Genomic DNA, 17,830 nt, shown 5'->3' on the forward strand with positions numbered 1-17,830 from the left:
ATAATGTCACATATGAAAATTTTTGCAAAAATCTACTTAGACCCCACTCCATAAACATCCCAACGTATTAATTAATTAATTAATATTTCATAAATACAAAGTAGATAGAGTTAAGTATCCGTGAGAATAATCCTTGCATAATTATCCAATGAACAAAAAATAATTAAATATATACCCTGAAACCTTTGATTACATTAATCACTCAAGGTGTACTCGGAAACTTTATAATTTAAAAAAATGTTGGTCCAATATAGTTAATCTCGCACAACTACTAGTAATTAGAAAAAGACTTTCTAAGAAGGCACACAGAAAGAAAGTGACCTTCCACTACAACTCTCATCAACATCATCATCTAATCGCCAATCAACCACGTTTTGTAGTTGTATATAATTATTATTCCCCAATTCATTTAATTTTTCTCTACTTGGAATCTTTCAATACCGAGTATTAATCAAAGAAAAACCAGATAAGATTGGTGGTTGTCTCAATTATTATTAACCCATATTTTATCCCCTTTTCTCTTCATTATTGTTCCTACTATTAATTCTATATACAGGTATTAAAAGTTCTCATCTTTCTTGTTTAATTTTTAAGTCATTTGTGAAATTTCAAGTTTTTTTTCAGGTTTGATTTCTGGGTTTTTGATCTTTTTGTTGAATTAATTCGTTTGTTAATCCTGGGTTCATTTTGTTTCGGGCTTCAATTTCTTAATTTTTGTGGGGTTTTAGGATTATTAATTGGTATGATTAGTGGGTATTTATCCAAATTACGGATCAAAGTTTCAAACTTTGACATAATTTTTGTGGTAAATTATTATGAGTTTCTGTTTAATTAAATTCTGTTACACTTTATTAGTTGTTTATCAGATAATCAGCTGTTTTTGCGGCATGATTATCGTGCTTATGAGAGTGATAAATGGTTTGTTTTAACTTCTAAGGTCACGTTTCTTTCACTTCAAAACTCTGAAGTTTCTCAGGCACTTTATATTGGGTTTAGTTTGAAGCTTTTATTTGAAGCTTAAATTTGATGAGACAGAAAAATTCTTAGTTGTGTTTTAGAGTATCTCTTAGGTTTCTACTTTTTAAGTAAGTCAATTTCTTGCAATTTCTAGGTTTTAGAGTTCAGGCTGTTTGAGTCATTTTTCCTGAGTCTGCTTTGTATAACTTTTCATGATGATATGACTATGTTCACACTTCGTGTATATAGAATATTTCCGTTGAATTTTAATTTTATTTTAAATGTTAAACATCTCTCAGACTTTGCACTGTTTATAATTTTTGCAGTGTACAAACGTGTTCTTAAGTTTTTAAACATAGATGGTGTTAATATTGTTCTGAAAATCTGAAATAGTATAGTTATTCCATATAGTTTGCTAGTTGTTGTTCTAAAGTTGATCTATTACTGTCTTCTGATGCAGGCTATTGATTATTTAAGTTCATATATTGGTGGTACATAGTATCTGGATTGTTAAATCATGGGTTCAGAAGGTCCTGCACCATCACCAGTAACAGTTCATGTGACGGGTTTTAAGAAGTTCCATGGAGTTGCCGAAAATCCAACTGAGACGATTGTGCGTAATCTAAAAGAGTACATGGAGAAGAAGGGTTTGCCAAAAGGGTTGTCTCTAGGAAGCTGCAATATTCTTGAGACTGCAGGACATGGTGCAGTTGTTCCTCTTCATCAGACGCTGCAGTCTGGAATTAACGAGAATGACTCAGAAATGCCTAATTCAGGGAAAGTTATTTGGGTTAGTTCCTCTTTGCTTATTGCTACATGTTTTTTCAATCAACCTCTGATGTAGAATAGTTGTTTCAAGTCTTCTTCTTTCCCTTTCTGGGATCTGTTGTAATTAAAGCCGAATCATGACTTTTCTAAAAGCCGTTGATTCTGTTAACCTGGAGTGTTTGACTTGTGCACTTTTGTTCTGCCTATATGATACGTGGACCATCGTACTTTGAGTAACCTATTAGCCTTCACTTATTGAAGAAGTTTTATGGTGTGATCATGTAATGCTTAGATAGTGATACAGACCCATTTAGAATCCAAGAAATGGTGAAAATTTGTCAGTTTTAGGTTCCTATCATGTTTTTAGCGGCAGCTATAAAACACAATATAAAAAAAAGGTTTATGTACTTGGGATAAGAGGATTAACGTTGTGCTTCTTATGAGAATAATATTACCTGGCTCTGCTCAATCTCTGATTCTGTAATGTGATTTGTGCGTTAGATTGTCACAAAAAGTTATGTATGGCCTATGTGGGCAGAAGTGAAAGGAAGTAGCTTTTTGTTCGGCAATGTGATCTGTTGTTTAAAGTAGGTTTCTGGTTATGAAATGAATCTGAATGTACTTGTCAATCTTTTTATACAATTGATCTGTTCTCTCTAGTACTGGTAAATACTCCCGCCTCATTATAAAACTTGGAAGCTGGATTAATGTTGGAGGTTACTCTGATTAGACCATACAATGAGACATTTGTATAGATGCATTACCTACTTATTGTGGCGAGTTTATTCTTGTAGAAAAATCTATCCAAAATGTAAACCTCACAAAATTTTCCAACCCCCTAGCACCTCTCCCCGTTCCCCCCTAAAGAGAAAGGGTCCGTGTAATTTGTAATAAGTAATTTATGGTGCATTGTAATGTTTTGATGTATTTTTATTTGTTTAATGCAGTTGCATTTAGGAGTTAATAGTGGCGCTACACGATTTGCCATTGAGAATCAGGCTGTGAACGAAGCCACTTTTCGCTGCCCTGATGAAATGGGATGGAAACCTCAGGTTATATGGATTTCCTCTTGTTATCTACTGTTTAAGCTTTCATGTTTTCTCCGGTGTCTAAATCTTTCTCTATTCACTTGCAGAAAGTCCAGATTATTCCTGCAGATGGAGAGATCACTAGAACAAGAAAGGTAATTTGGCACTTTTCTTATCCTTTCATTACTATGTGCTCAAACACTCTTTTTTGTTTAGTACTGAAAACCACCTTAAGATGAATACTGGATAATATTTTAAACCACTTATATTATTGTCAAAGCAATCTTTGCGATGAAAAAGATGAATGTTGTTTAGTGCTTACCTAGTATCTGAATGATTGGAATCTGTTTCTGGAAGTTGGGATATTCTGCTATGTTGTCTATGTTTTCACTACTTTGGAAATGTCAAGCACACTGAGGGGGGGAGGGATGCATCCCAATTAACTGTTAGTTGGTTACATTGTTTAGTGTATCATATTACTGAAAATATCTCAAATTGTATTTTCTCCTTTTCATCACCTTGCTGTTTGATTGCATTGTGGCCTGAAATCTGAATTTTCCAGGATGCCCAAAATGCAACCTGGTAGGTCAGCATCCTAAAACAGTTTTCATTATTTTATGTACTACGTAGTAAGTATAAATTATTCTAGTAATATTTAAATAGCTCATGCAAATATAAGGTGAAAGACTGTTAAATATTCAAGGAATTAAAGAACCTGAAGGCATGTTCAGATGCCGAAAACTAAAAAAAATCTTCTACGAGAATGAAAAGTGGACATCCGTGTTCAAGTCTCCCAAACAGGTTTTCTTGTTTTGAGAACAGCTTCTCTTGAAAAACTATCTTCTCTCTGAGTTACAAGTTCTCTCTCACAATAGATTATTGAACACTAATTTCTGTAAAAAGTGAGGTTGGAGATGGAGTACTGGAAACTTTTGTCCTCTGGAAGTGCCCAGGGTTTACGTGTGTTAAAAAGTATCTGCCCATCATAATCTAGGTATTGATAACCTGATAAGTAAATCCGCTTGGTCCAGCAAAATATTTGTCAAGGACATCATCAATAAATTGCTAAATAATTGTGCTAGACCATCAACCTTTGCTTCAATGTTCGGTTCAGTGCACCCTGTAAGTGAGTAATGGATTATTCTTCTACTTTTGAGCTTTAATTTGCCGGAAAGATGTGTAAGTGTGCTAGTGCAGTTTGAGAGGCAACAGCTAATTTCTCCTAATATTCTTTCTCTGAGTTCTTTTCTAATAGAATGGTAGGGAAACTTGTGTGTTGATATTTCCTTTTTAGTTGTTGTCCGCTTAGGATCACATGTTGCCAATTTTATCGATTACTCCTCCATTCCGTTTAAGTCATGTATGTAGGATTGTAGTTGTATCTTTTTCTTTTTCCTTTATTGTAAAAAATAATGCAATGATTGTAGGAAGTCATTTTCATTTCATTGGTATTTCAACTAACTAGTGAATTGGTGTTTTTGACGAACATATCATTGTCCAGTGATACAAGATAAGTAATATGAATAATATTATATGAAGCTCTAAAATATTGAAACTAAGTTTCCCTTTATGCAATATTTTTCATGTTTATTGATAGCACTTCAATTTGCCATTGTTTAAAAGTCATTTTTTTTAATTCCAGACTTCACTCCCTGTTGAGGAGATTACATCGGTTTTGATGAAGAAAGGTTATGAGGTGATGACATCCGATGATGCAGGCCGCTTCGTGTGTAACTATGTCTACTACCATTCACTCTGGTTCGCAGAGCAAAACGGGACAAAGTCCCTATTTGTACATGTGCCCCTTTTCTCTACTATAAACGAGGAAACCCAGATGCAGTTTGTAGCTTCCCTATTGGAGGTACTTGCATCCTTGCCGTAGCACTCTAGCTAGCAACTCGCGTCTTGTCCAGTGCTTGTGTGAGTTTGTATTGTTGGCTTTGTATTCAGAGTGCAGGACAATGGAGGCATGTTTGTTTCGTGTCGGAGCAAAAGTTGCTAATTACATGTTGGCTCTCTCTCTTTTCTGTCATCTTATGGCTAGTAATCCAAAATTTTCATTAGTATATATGCAATTTACTTTGAATTTGACCAAAGATAATCAAGAAAAGTCTTAAAAATCAACTTGATCTCCAGGAGTTGAAGACAGCTTTATTACCAAGACTTTTCAATGGTATTAGCATTACATAGTGTGGACAATGACTTGTTAATGATAAGTACTAAATTTAACAATCCCACACTCAACTGCTTCATCATTGACTTATGGAAAGCAACTTAATAATAAAAAACCCAAACTATGGGGTGTTCTTAGCATTATTATACTAGTTAATATTATTACTAGACTTGATTAAGCTAATTAATTAGCAACAAATATCAAAATCTAATTAATTAGCAACAAATATCAAAATCAAGATTATATGATTTAAATCTTTGATTATATGATTAATTGATTACATAATTTTTAAATGAAATATTGTCAATGGTGGCTACCTATGTGATTATTGATTAATCTTATTTTGTACTTGTTGCTACTTAATCAGCTTAGCCAACAAGCTAATTAAGAGTCAATCTTTCAACTTTAAATAATAGGCTTTCAAACCTTTAACACTTAGCTCTTTTTTTTTTTTGGTTAACCCTCTTGAAATAAAAGCTATAGCTTCAATTGCAATCATAATTGATAATTCCCATCAAATCTTAACATTTAATAGCATAAACTTGCAAATAATAATAATAATAATAATAATAATAATAATAATAATAATAATAATAATAATAATAATAATAATAATTGACGATAAATAAGATTAATATAATGCACGGGTATGTTCTAGCATGAAGTGATTGAAGATTCAATGGGTTACATGGAGTATTTAGGGCCTGTTCACATTTGCTTATTTTCAGTTCAGTTCAGCTCCAATCAGTTCAGCTCAGCTCCAATCAGTTCAATTCAGTTCAGTTCAGCTCCTAATTTCCCTCTCTCGTAAAATATTCATTTCAGCTCAATTCAGTTCAGTTCAGTTCAGCTCCAATCAGTTCAGTAAATGTGAATAGGCCCTTAGTCCCCGAAAAAAAAATACTCTCTATTTTTTTTTTTGAAACCAAAAAAATAAAAAAAAATACTCTATATAATTCTTTTTTTTTTTCCTTCAAATTTGATCTCATGGCCTCAAGATTAACATTAATATCTTATCCACTAAACCCTAAAACTTTGGAGCATGTTTTTTAAAAGTGAAATATTAATAGTGAAAATATATTTGCTTGGGGCAAAGCTTGGGCCAAGAAACTAGTTTCATCGATAAATAAATTAAAGAATTTCTTAAAATTGATCTACCTTAAATCAAAAGAGGTATTCCTAAGTCTTGTAACCTATAAGTCTATAACATATGCCAAAAACTTTTTTTTTTTAGAATGCCCACCCATTTTATAGGAGCTTAGCTCTAACTATATTAAGATCCGACCTGGGTCGCACACCTAACTTATGATGGGTGACAGGGTTCTACTTAGGGTGAGGCTCAAAACATCCCTTAAGCGACATCAAGTTGTTTATCACTTGAACTAACTCTTAATGGTTTGCAATGTAAAATATAAGTTACAAGTGTTTTGAAATTGGACACGTTAAGTGCATATTTGGACAAAATCAGTTTAGGTAAGTTCAAACAAATTATTGCACTCGGTATTTGGCAATCGCTATGCTCGGGTCCAATATCAGTTAACACTAGAAGCAGCTGGAGCTAGCCGACCACAGTCCACTACAATGCGTGAAATGAAGAAGCGAGAGAGAAGTTGAATAAAAATTAGGAATGAAGTTTACATGTAATCCTACTCCATTAATCTTTTTGTTTGAAATCCCTTTATTTTCCAGAAATTATTCCCAATTTTCCTCTTCAATCAACGACCGTACTCTATTTCTCAATTCAGTTCAAAGACAATGCAAATTAGGGTTTTCAAATCTCAATTTCCCCCTTTCCCTTTTTCACCAAATGACCTCTCTTCGTCCTCTTCCTTCAATCTTACGTTTCAATCAGCTTTTCGCCGCCATTCTTAAACTCAAGCATCTTCAACCTCATTCCATCATCATCTCTCTCTTCGCCCACCTCCATTGTTATGGTATTCGACCAGATAGGCATTCACTGGGTATTCTTGCCAATTCTTACTGCCATTTGGGTCGTATCGATTTCGGGTTTTCTCTTCTTGGTAAACAGATTAAACTCGGGTATTCGCCCGATTGTGTTACCCTTACCACCTTAATCAATGGCTATATCAATAATGATAAGCTCCCATTAGCTGCTCAATTGTTGAATAAGATTATCAACTTAGGTTTCAAACCTGATATTGTTACCTATGGTGCTATGTTCAAAGGCCTTTGTAGGATCGGCGACAATGCCGGTGCTCTTGATTTGCTTGACAGAATGCAGTTAAGTGGGCATTGTATGCCTAACCTTGTTATATACAGTACTGTAATTGACAGTCTCTGTAAAGATATGCTGTTACAAGAGGCTCTGAACTTGTTTTCTGCTATGAAAAGCGAGGGCATTCAACCTGATGTTATCGTTTATAACTCGTTGATTCGAGGTTTGTACTATTGTGGATACCGGGATGAGGGTAAGCGTATGTTGAATGAGATGTTGGAAGATGACATTGCGCCGACTGTTGAGACTTATAATATGTTGGTTGATGTGTTTTGTAAAGATGGGAGTGTTGATGAAGCACATGCTGTTCTTCGGCTTATGATTGATAGTGGTGAGGCTCCGAATATTGTTACTTACAATGCTTTTCTTAATGGTTATTGTTTGCGTGGTCAGATGAATGATGCGAAAAAGCTTTTCATGGCTATGAATAGTTGTGAGCCTAATGTTGTCAGCTATAATACTGTGATTAATGGATATATCAAACTTAATTTCATTGACAAGGCTCTAAACATATTCCAGGAAATGTATCGGAAAGGGATGACACCGAATGTTGTTACCTATAATACTCTTATTGATGGGATGTGCAAAGCCGATAAACTCCCACTTGCACTCCAGTTGCTCTTGGAAATGCAAGCTCGTGGAGTTGTTCCAGATGTTTTCACGTATGCTTCGTTGCTTGGTGGGCTATGCAGAAGTGGCCGGCTTGATGATGCAGTAGCATTGCTCGAAAATATGGAGGTTAATGGTGTCAAGCCTAATGCTGTCGTGTACAATATCTTAATTGACAGCTTCTGTGAATCTGGACGCGTTAAAGATGCTGAAAATATCTTCTGTCATCTTCTGTCAAAGGGTCTACAGCCTGATTGTATAACTTACAATGTAATGATTAAAGGCTTCTGCAAGAAGGGATTAATGAAGGAAGCTGATGATTTTTTGAGGAAAATGGAGGAAGACCATTGTTTCCCTGATGATATTACCTATAATACAATCATCAGAGGCTATATTCTCAATCACGGCTTGTCAAAGGCATTATACTATCGTGATCTTATGGTTAGCAAAGGATTCCAAGCTGATGCACAAACTTCCTCATTATTTGATGATCTCCTGTGTTAGGGTAACTCGAGTTATTAGTCCAATTGCCTGCTTCAGGTATTGCAAGTTTGCAACCATGAGGAGGTTTTGGAGCTGTGATGATCAAAATCGGTGAAAACACCTTCCATTGGCTTCAGAAGTATCTCACCTTATTGGCTTCTATTGGAGATTGGTTTTAGGTCATTGATTTTTTCAATTTAGGATAGGATTGTATATATACACAATACTTGTAAATTTGTATACCTTACATTCATCAATTACACCATACTTTTTTGGGTCAGGGAAAACTCTGTCTAACACAGAATAAGAGCTTGAACTTTAATAAGTTTACAATGCACCAAGACAGTACCTTTCGAGCCTACAGACTAACAGATTTAAATTAGATTCAGAACAGACAAATTGTTTGATCCTAGCAATTATAGTACCAATTTTGTTCTCAGTATTAATCTGAATATGGCAATTAGAATCACACGGAGTAACATTGACCAAGAGTATACATAGGCCTACAAGTCTCAGAGTTTGGACTGCGGGTTCAGAGTTTGATTAAAATTATAAGATCCCTCGCGCCTCTCTCCCACTGTGCCCATTTATTCTCGGGCCAAACCGTTCCATTCTATAAAGATTGCTCATACTGTAAGTATCATCGGAGATCGAAGTAATGCTCGGGTCACACACTAGTTGAGGAGTTAAATTGAGTAAGTTACATTCAAAGAGATGGTGATTAACACTTGCCAAACACTATCTGAGAAAGAAGAAGGAAACAGTCCACACTCCACTGTGCATCATTGAAATAATTAGGGATGAGTATTACATCTCATATCTGTGCTTCAACAATGGCGGCATCGTCTTCCTCTGTCTTTTTTCATGGTATTACTCTTCTCTCTCTCTCTCGTACTTTTTTCTCTTTCATAACTTGCCCTAATTTCCATTTGTTTCCCCTCTTTCGAGTCAATTTGAATTATTTTAGACATTACTCCCGTAATCCCAATCGATTTCATGACGACCGTCACCTATTTCTCGAGTCAGTTAGAGATCATTGCAAATTAGGGTTTTCCGATGTCAAATTTCCAGTATCTCTCTTCCATCAATTGACCTCTTTGCGTCCTCTTCCTTCTGTTATCGTTTTCAATCGGTTATTTACTGCCATTTCCAAATTCAAACGCCTTCATCCTCACTCCACCATTATCTCTCTTTCCAGGCACCTTCAATTACTGGGTGTTCGACCTAATTTGCATTCTACTGGTATTCTCGCCAATTCTTACTGCCATTTGGGCTGTATCGATTTCGGGTTTTCTCTTCTCGGCAAAAGGCTTAAGCTTGGGTATCCCCCTGATTGTGTTATCTTTACTACCTTAATTAATGGCTATGTCCACTGTGGTAAGCTTCCTCAAGCTGCGCAGTTATTACATAAGATTGTCAAGTTAGGTTTCCAACCTGATATTGTTACATATGGTGCTATTTTCAAAGGCCTTTGTAGAATCGGCGACAATGCCAGTGCTCTCACTTTGCTTACCAAAATGCAGTCTGCTGCTCATTGTAAGCCTAACATTATCATATACAGTAATATGATTGATAGTCTCTGTAAAGACAGGTTATTACAACAAGCTATGGACTTCTTTTCTGCTATGAAAACCGATGGCATTCAACCTAATGTTGTCACCTATAATTCCTTGATTTGAGGCCTCTTCAATTCTGGATGCAGGGAAGAGGCTAAGGGTTTGTTGACTGAGATGTTAGAGAGCAACATAGCACCTACTGTTGAGACCTACAGCATGCTGGTTGACATGTTTTGTAAAGATGGTAATGTGGAGGAAGCACAAGCCATACTGCAGCACATGACTCACAAAGGTGTAGCTCCTGACATCATTACTTATGTTGCTTTACTTGATGGTTATTGTTCTCGTGGTCTGATGAGAGATGCAAAAAATTTACTTCATATCATGGCCCAAAACGGTTGTGAGCCTGATGTTGCAAGTTTTAATACTTTGATTAATGGATATGTCAAACTCAAAAATATTGACAAGGGTCTTACTATATTACAAAATATGTTTCAGAAAGGGATAGCACCAAATGCTGTAACCTATAACACTCTTATTGATGGCTTGTGTAAAACCAATAGAATTACACTTGCACGCCAGTTGTTCACAGATATGCAAGCTCACGGAGTTACTCCTGATGTTGTCACGTATAATTCATTGCTTGATGGCCTATGTAAAAGTAAACAGCTTGATGAGGCAGTGGCATTACTTGAACATATGGAGGATAAAGGTATTAAGCCTGATATTGTCACTTACAATATCCTAATGGACAGTTTGTGTGAGGCTGGGCAACTTGAAGATGCAGCAAAATTCTTCTCTGATCTTGTGTTAAAGGGTCTGCAGCCTAGTATTAGCACATACAATATATTAGTTAAAGGCTTTTGCAAGAAGGGATTAATGAAAGAAGCTGATGAAGTGTTGAGGAAAATGGAGGAAAATAGTTGTTTACCAAATGCTATCACCTATAACATGGTCATCAGAGGATATATTCTCAGTAATGACTTCACAAAAGCATTATACTATCATGATCTTATGTTAAGTAAGGGGTTTGAAGCTAATGCAGACACTTTCACATTATTTGTTGACCTCTTATCTTCTGATAAGTTAAGTGTTTTGTCTAAGGGTTTGCTTCAGAAGTTCCTAAAATGACTTCTTGTTGAAAATAAGATGATTACGAATCATGAGAGATTTTGGATATATGATAATTTATATTTCTGTCCTATTTATATTACTACGTATAATTTGTAATGTTCATAACAGGGTAGTTGTTCCTCCATTGTCTTCAATCACAAGGTGATCTCAGGAGTTGGCTAGGGCCTTATACAACCAGTATGTACTCTGGCAGTCTGGCTAAACGTTTTCATGTTTTTGTTTTTCTATGTTTACTTGTTTTCTTATTTTATTCTGTTTTAACTTGCCCTTGTTAAGCTAATGTTGGCCTGCTGGCATCTTGCTTTGTAACGTTTCCTGCTGATCCTTGGGATTATTCTCTTTAGGACTTTAGGTTCTATTTTAGGTAGAAAATTGGCTTTTGAAAAATGGCTATAGGATTCTTCTTTGATTATAATCTTTTTAATTTGCTGGGCTTTGAGTTGATCCAGTTTCTGGTTCTGTTACGCAAACAATGCAGGTTGTTGGATTTTGGTGAACATATTCTTTTTTTTTTTCCTGTCTTGTAGGTAATGAGAAATGCATCTTGATTAAGGATGCTCTGCAGTTGCAAGTATAAACAATTATAAGAGATTTTACTCTACATAGTAAAATATAAAGCTTGTGCAATTGTGCTCTACATAGTAAATTGTACTATCGTGATCTTATGGATAGCAAAGGATTTGAAGCTGATGCGCATACTTTCTGTTGATCTCTTGTCTACTGATAACTTAAATTATTCGTCAAAGCTTCAGAAGTTCCGTGAATTATAGTGTTGTTGAATATGAGATGATTGCGAATCATGAGAAGATTTTAGCTTTATGATTACTTGATAATCAAGAGCTCTTGCGGTATTTCTCCTAATGGATATTTCACAATGTATGATCTATTCAATAATCATAGTTTTGATGCAGGAATTCATTGTTTGATTCAAATTGTTTTGTATTTCCTCTGTTTTTTTAGTTGACACCTTTTTATTATCACACTTGCCAACACATGTTTTTAACGCTTAATAACTTCAATTATCAATATTGTAAAATTATAAAAAACGGATATTAATAATATACATATATACGATTCAAACAAGATCCCACATGATTATATTTTATCGTATCTATTAATCACAACAGTGAGTCAAAGTGTAGTTTGTGAATAGTGTAAAAGCCAACCGGTGTCAACAAAAAAAATGGAGGAAGTATTTATTTATAGTAATTTATATGAAGTATTTCTTTTGTAGATGTCATATTCATTGAATCTACCATTTGAAAGTACATTGTATTTTTTTTTGAAGGACATTTGAAAGTACATTTTTTTTTTTTTTTTGAAGAAACATTTGAAAGTACATTGTTAATAATAATTGATGAGAACTAAAAATGATATTTAATTGCTTTTAACGTTTCCCTGATTGGCTTTTATTTTCCTATCCCCAACTAAATACGTAGTACGGAGTACAATTTTTTATATACATGCAGGTAATTCGCTCATTAATTTTTGCCCATTTAAAAACCCAGGTGTACAGAACATGCTCTCTTAACTAAACCCAAGAAAAGACACCCGCAACCCTTTAAAAAAACAATATTTGATGAACTTGTATTTCATCTACGGCTATTTCACCAAATGCCACTGAGTAATTTAAAAATTCACCAAATGCCATCGGACTTTTCATAATTCACCAAATGCCACCCAGTTTTTAAAAAATTCACCGAGTGCCATTAATGACCAACGGCCGTTAACTCCGTTAGTCATTAGGGGTTAATCATGACACATGTCATGATATAATTGGTCAATTTATCTTAATTCATAAAAATTAAAAAAAAAAAAAAAAAAACAAAACCCCAAAATTTTCCCAGCCACCCTCACCACCACCAAACCCTAGCCCCACCCTTATCTCGCCGGAAAACGGTCGGCCACCACCTTATCATACACCACCCTACATATTAACCTCCACCACACCAGCCCAACACCACGCAAACCACCTACCACAATCCCCTGCTCCCACCAGCACTACACCACCACAGCCCAAACCAGCCATTAATAAGCCCACACTGCTGCTTCACCCCATCAACAACACCAACAGCAGCGACAACAACCATCAACAACAGCAGTTGCAACCACCAGCTCCACCTACAACCTTCACGCAACCACCACCAGCCACAACAACAATAACGATAACAGCAACATCAACAACAACTTCCATCAGCCAATGCCAACAACACAAACTCCCACGCACTCCACCCCTGTTTTCCTTGCAACCACCCCGCAACAACCAAACCAAACAACACCTCCCAACTCCAATCTCTCATCTTCTCACGCATCCACCAACACCAACAGCCACCTAGCAGCCAACAATTGCAACCCACATTCATAACCCCTAACAAAATTCGAGCCACCCTAACCCCTATCCCATGAAAACCGACCACCCCAACCCCCTCTCCCATGAAAAACCGACCACCCTAATCCCCAAATCGACCACCCTAACCCCTTCCCCTACAAAATCCGACCATCCCTCCTCGTCCCTTGCAAAATTCGACCACCCCCTCTCCCATGAATTAATTTGTGTAAAGTTTTTTTTTTTTTTTGTTGAAATTGGATTAAAACCCAAGTAAATGGCTAATTTTGGGTGTTACGGGTTTCAACAAAAGGGGATAGGATGGGTTACGGTTTTCAAGCGGAATGGGGGATGCGATTTCAGGTGGTGGTCGAGGTGGAGAAAGAGTCGTGACAGGGAGGGGTTGGGGGCCAGTTTAGGGTCGCCGGCGATTGGGATTTGGCGGTGGGTAGCGTTGCGCGCAGGGGAAGGGGATTGGGATTGGGATTTAACCACCACCTTGTGTGGGTGGTTTTGGGGGTCGGCGGTGGGTCAGGTGGGGCGCTTAAGTGTCGGCCGGCCGATTTTTGATGGTTAAGGTGGTGGCCGACCGTTTTCCGGCGAGATAAGGGTGGGGCTAGGGTTTGGTGGTGGTGAGGGTGGCTGGGAAAATTTTGGGGTTTTGTTTTTTTTTTTTTTTTTTAATTTTTATGAATTAAGATAAATTGACCAATTATATCATGACATGTGTCATGATTAACCCCTAATGACTAACGGAGTTAACGACCGTTGGTCATTAATGGCACTCGGTGAATTTTTTAAAAACTGGGTGGCATTTGGTGAATTATGAAAAGTCCGATGGCATTTGGTGAATTTTTAAATTACTCAGTGGCATTTGGTGAAATAGCCGTTTCATCTAATACGAGTACACGTGTATTGTGAAGTAGAGGTGTCAAAGTCAAATCAGGTTCCCAGATGGAGTTTGGGTTGACCCACGATGGGTCGGGGTGTTAGAGTCGAGTAATGATGGGTCATTTTATCCTAACAAACCAAATCAAGTCGGGTCAAGCTTAATTATATTCGAGTCAAAGGTGGGTCAAGGTATGATCAGGTACAAATCAAATTCGGGTCAAGTCAACTTTGGGTTTAGTCATATTGAGTTCAAGTAAGCTCAGATTGGATTTAATTGGTTTATTTGGTTCAAAATGGATTTAATAGACTTTGAATCATGTCATTTCGGATTCGATTATATTTCAGTTCAAATCATTTCAGCTTCGATTAGATCTCAGTTAAATCAATCATATAGTATTATAGAGCTATTTTCTATATCAACCCCATTTGTGTTTTAGAATTTCTCTCTCCTACTAACAATTAAATATCACCCCCATTATTTTTTAACTCGAGACATGATTTGACCCAACCCAAATCCGACTTGAATACCCGAATCGACAACTCTATTATAATACAAAAAATCAGAGCGATTTAGGAGGTGTCGTGAGCTAGTGTTGGAATTTCACAGAACACTACAGGATGAACCCCGAGATCATATAATATTGTGTGGACCCATATATGACCATTATCCGGCGATGTAAAGGCCTCGTAAAAGCTTATAGCCAATACAAGAGACAGGTACGAAAACGGGTAAAATGACCATTTAAAGGCAAATTGGATGGTTCAACCCACCCAATCAAACTCTCGGAGGGTATTAGGGACCATGCTAAAAATCTCGGCAATTTTTATTTTTGGAGGATGGTTCAACCCGACATAACCAGATCCATTTAAAGGCAAATTAGATGGTTCAACCCGACATAACCAGATCCTAATATAACTCGAGACATGATTTGACCCAACCCAAATCTGACTTGAATACCCGAATCGACAACCCTACTATAATACACAAAATCAGAAAGATTTAGAAGGTGTCGGGAGCTAGTGTTGGAATTTCACATAACACTACGGGATCAACCCCGGGATCATATAATATTGTGTAGACCCATATATGACCATTATCCGGAGACATAAAGACCCCGTGAAAGCTTATAGCCAATACAAGATACAGGTACGAAAACGGGTAAAATGACCATTTAAAAGCAAATTGGATAGCTCAACCCACCCAATTAAACTCTCGGAGGGTATTCGGGACCATGGTAAACATCTCGACAATTTTTATTTCCGGGAGAAAAAAAATTGCCGAGATGCTTACCATGGTCCCTAATATCCTCAAGGAGTCAAATTAGGTCGGTGGAACCATCCAATATGCCCTTAAACAATCATTTTACCCTTTTCCAACTTGAAGTGATTATGTAAACTCAACCCTACCACGGACGTTTATGACAACATATAATGATCATATGTGGTTTCAAATGGCATTATATGACCCCGAGATGTATCTCTTAGGGTTTCAAGGCTTTTCGCAACCGGGCCCCGAAACCTCAAAATTCCTCAAAAACGTGGATTATAGCCTTCAATTTTTTAATTTTTTTTAACCCTTTTAGCCAGGAGATAAAAATTGCCGAGATGTTTACCATGGTCCCTAATATCCTCCGGGAGTAAAATTGGCTCGGTGGAAACATCCATATGCCCTTAAACGGTCATTTTACACTTTCACAACTTGAAGTAATTTTGTAAACTCAAAACTAACACGGACGTTTATGACAACATATAATGATCATATGTGGTTTCAAACGGAATTTTATGACCCCGAGATGTATCCCTAAAGGTTTCAAGGCTTTTCGCAATCGGGCCCCAAAACCTCAAAATTCCTTAAAAAACGTGGATTATAGCCTTCAATTTTGTAATTTTTTGACCCTTTTTCGCCTGGAAATAAAATATGCCGAGATGTTTACCATGGTCCCTAATATCCTCGGGAGTCAAATTGGGTAAATGGAACCATCCAATATGCACTTAAACGGTCATTTTCCCCGTTCACAATTAGCAGTGATTTCGAAAACTCAAGCCTACCACAGACGTTTATGACAACATATAATGATCATATGTGGTTTCAAACGGAATTATATAACCCCGAGATATATCCCTTAGGGTCCCAAGGCTTTTCGCCATCGGGCCCAAAACCTCAGAATTTCCTAAAAAAGCATAAGATTATAGCCTTCAAGTTTGCAATTTTTTGACCCTTTTTTCGCCCGAAAATAAAAATTGCCGAGGTGTTTACCATGGTCTCTAATATCCTCCGGGAGTCATATTGGGTCAGTGGAACCGTCTAATATGCCCTCAAACGGTCATTTTACCTGTTTCCAACTTGAAGTGATTTCATAAACTCAAGCCTACCACAAACGTTTATGACAACATATAATGATCATATGTGGTTTCAAACGGCATTATATGAACCTGAGATGTATCACTTAGGATTTCAAGGCTTTTCGCAACCGGGCCCCGAAACCTCAAAATTCCTCAAAAAGCGTGGATTATAGCCTTCAATTTTGCAATTTTTTGACCCTTTTTTCGCCCGGAAATAAAAATTGCCGAGGTGTTTACCATGGTCTCTAATATCCTCCGGGAGTCATATTGGGTCAGTGGAACCGTCCAATATGCCCTCAAACGGTCATTTTACCTGTTTCTAACTTGATGTGATTTTGTAAACTCAAGCCTACCACGAATGTTTATGACAACATATAATGATCATATGTGGTTTCAAACGACATTATATGATTCCAAGATGTATCCCTTAGGGTTTCAAGGCTTTTCGCAACCGGGCTCCGAAACCTCAATATTCCTCAAAAAGCGTGGATTATAGCCTTCAATCTTGTAATTTTTGACCTTTTTTCACTCGGAAATAAAAATTGCCGAGGTGTTTACCATGGTCTCTAATATCCTCCGGGAGTCATATTGGGTCAGTGGAACCGTCCAATATGCCCTCAAACGGTCATTTTACCCGTTCTTAACTTGAAGTGATTTCATAAACTCAAGCCTACCACGAACATTTATGACAACATATAATGATCATATGTGGTTTCAAACGACATTATATGACCCTGAGATGCATTCTTTAGGGTTTCAAGGCTTTTCGCAACCATGCCACGAAACCTCAAAATCCCTCAAAAAGCGTGGATTATAGACTTTAATTTTATAATTTTTTGACTCTTTTTCGCCTAGAAATTACCGAGATGTTTACCATGGTCCCTAATATCCTCCAGGAGTCAAATTGGGTCGATGGAACCACCATATGCCCTTAAACGGTCATTTTTCCCCGTTCAAACAACTTGCAGTTATTTCGTAAACTCAAGCCTACCACGGACGTTTATGACAACATATAATGATCATATATGGTTTCAAATGGCATTATATGACCCCCGAGATGTATCCTTTGGGTTTCAAGGCTTTTCGTCCTGAGCCCAAAAACCTCAAAATTTCCTAAAAAAGCGTGAATTATAGCCTTCAATTTGGTAATTTTTTGAACTTTTTTCGTCCGAAAATAAAATTTACTGAGATGATTACCATGGTCTCTAATACCCTCCGACAGTTTAATTCGGTCGGTGGAACCATCTAATATGCCCTTAAACGGTCATTTTACCCGTTTCCAACTTAAAGTGATTTCGAAACTCAACTCTACCACGGACGTTTATG

At 36.8% G+C, this 17,830-nt stretch overlaps 1 protein-coding gene and 1 pseudogene across 1 annotated transcript; both read left to right on the top strand.

Moving 5' to 3' along the window:
* Positions 1-284: 284 nt before the first annotated feature.
* On the top strand, positions 285-4,785 carry LOC145604561 (uncharacterized). The gene is made up of 5 exons (XM_081660449.1): positions 285-556; positions 1,418-1,747; positions 2,673-2,777; positions 2,861-2,908; positions 4,396-4,785. The coding sequence occupies exons 2-5, from the start codon at positions 1,475-1,477 to the stop codon at positions 4,633-4,635; spliced, it is 666 nt and encodes a 221-aa protein (XP_081516575.1). The 5' UTR covers positions 285-556; positions 1,418-1,474; the 3' UTR covers positions 4,636-4,785.
* Positions 4,786-6,525: 1,740 nt separating this feature from the next.
* LOC145606254 (uncharacterized) lies at positions 6,526-11,992 on the top strand (annotated as a pseudogene).
* The last annotated feature ends 5,838 nt before the right edge of the window (positions 11,993-17,830 follow it).

Source organism: Chenopodium album, chromosome 22, assembly GCF_948465745.1.
Source record: "Chenopodium album chromosome 22, dcCheAlbu1.1, whole genome shotgun sequence".
Lineage (NCBI taxonomy): Eukaryota > Viridiplantae > Streptophyta > Magnoliopsida > Caryophyllales > Amaranthaceae > Chenopodium > Chenopodium album.

Excerpts from the sequence above, each read along its gene's own strand:
- LOC145604561 (XM_081660449.1), top strand. The coding sequence starts at position 1,475 with ATGGGTTCAGAAGGTCCTGCACCATCACCAGTAACAGTTCATGTGACG. Across the intron at positions 1,748-2,672 it reads ATTCAGGGAAAGTTATTTGG|TTGCATTTAGGAGTTAATAG; the intron begins GTTAGTTCCTCT and ends TGTTTAATGCAG. Across the intron at positions 2,909-4,395 it reads AGATCACTAGAACAAGAAAG|ACTTCACTCCCTGTTGAGGA; the intron begins GTAATTTGGCAC and ends TTTTAATTCCAG.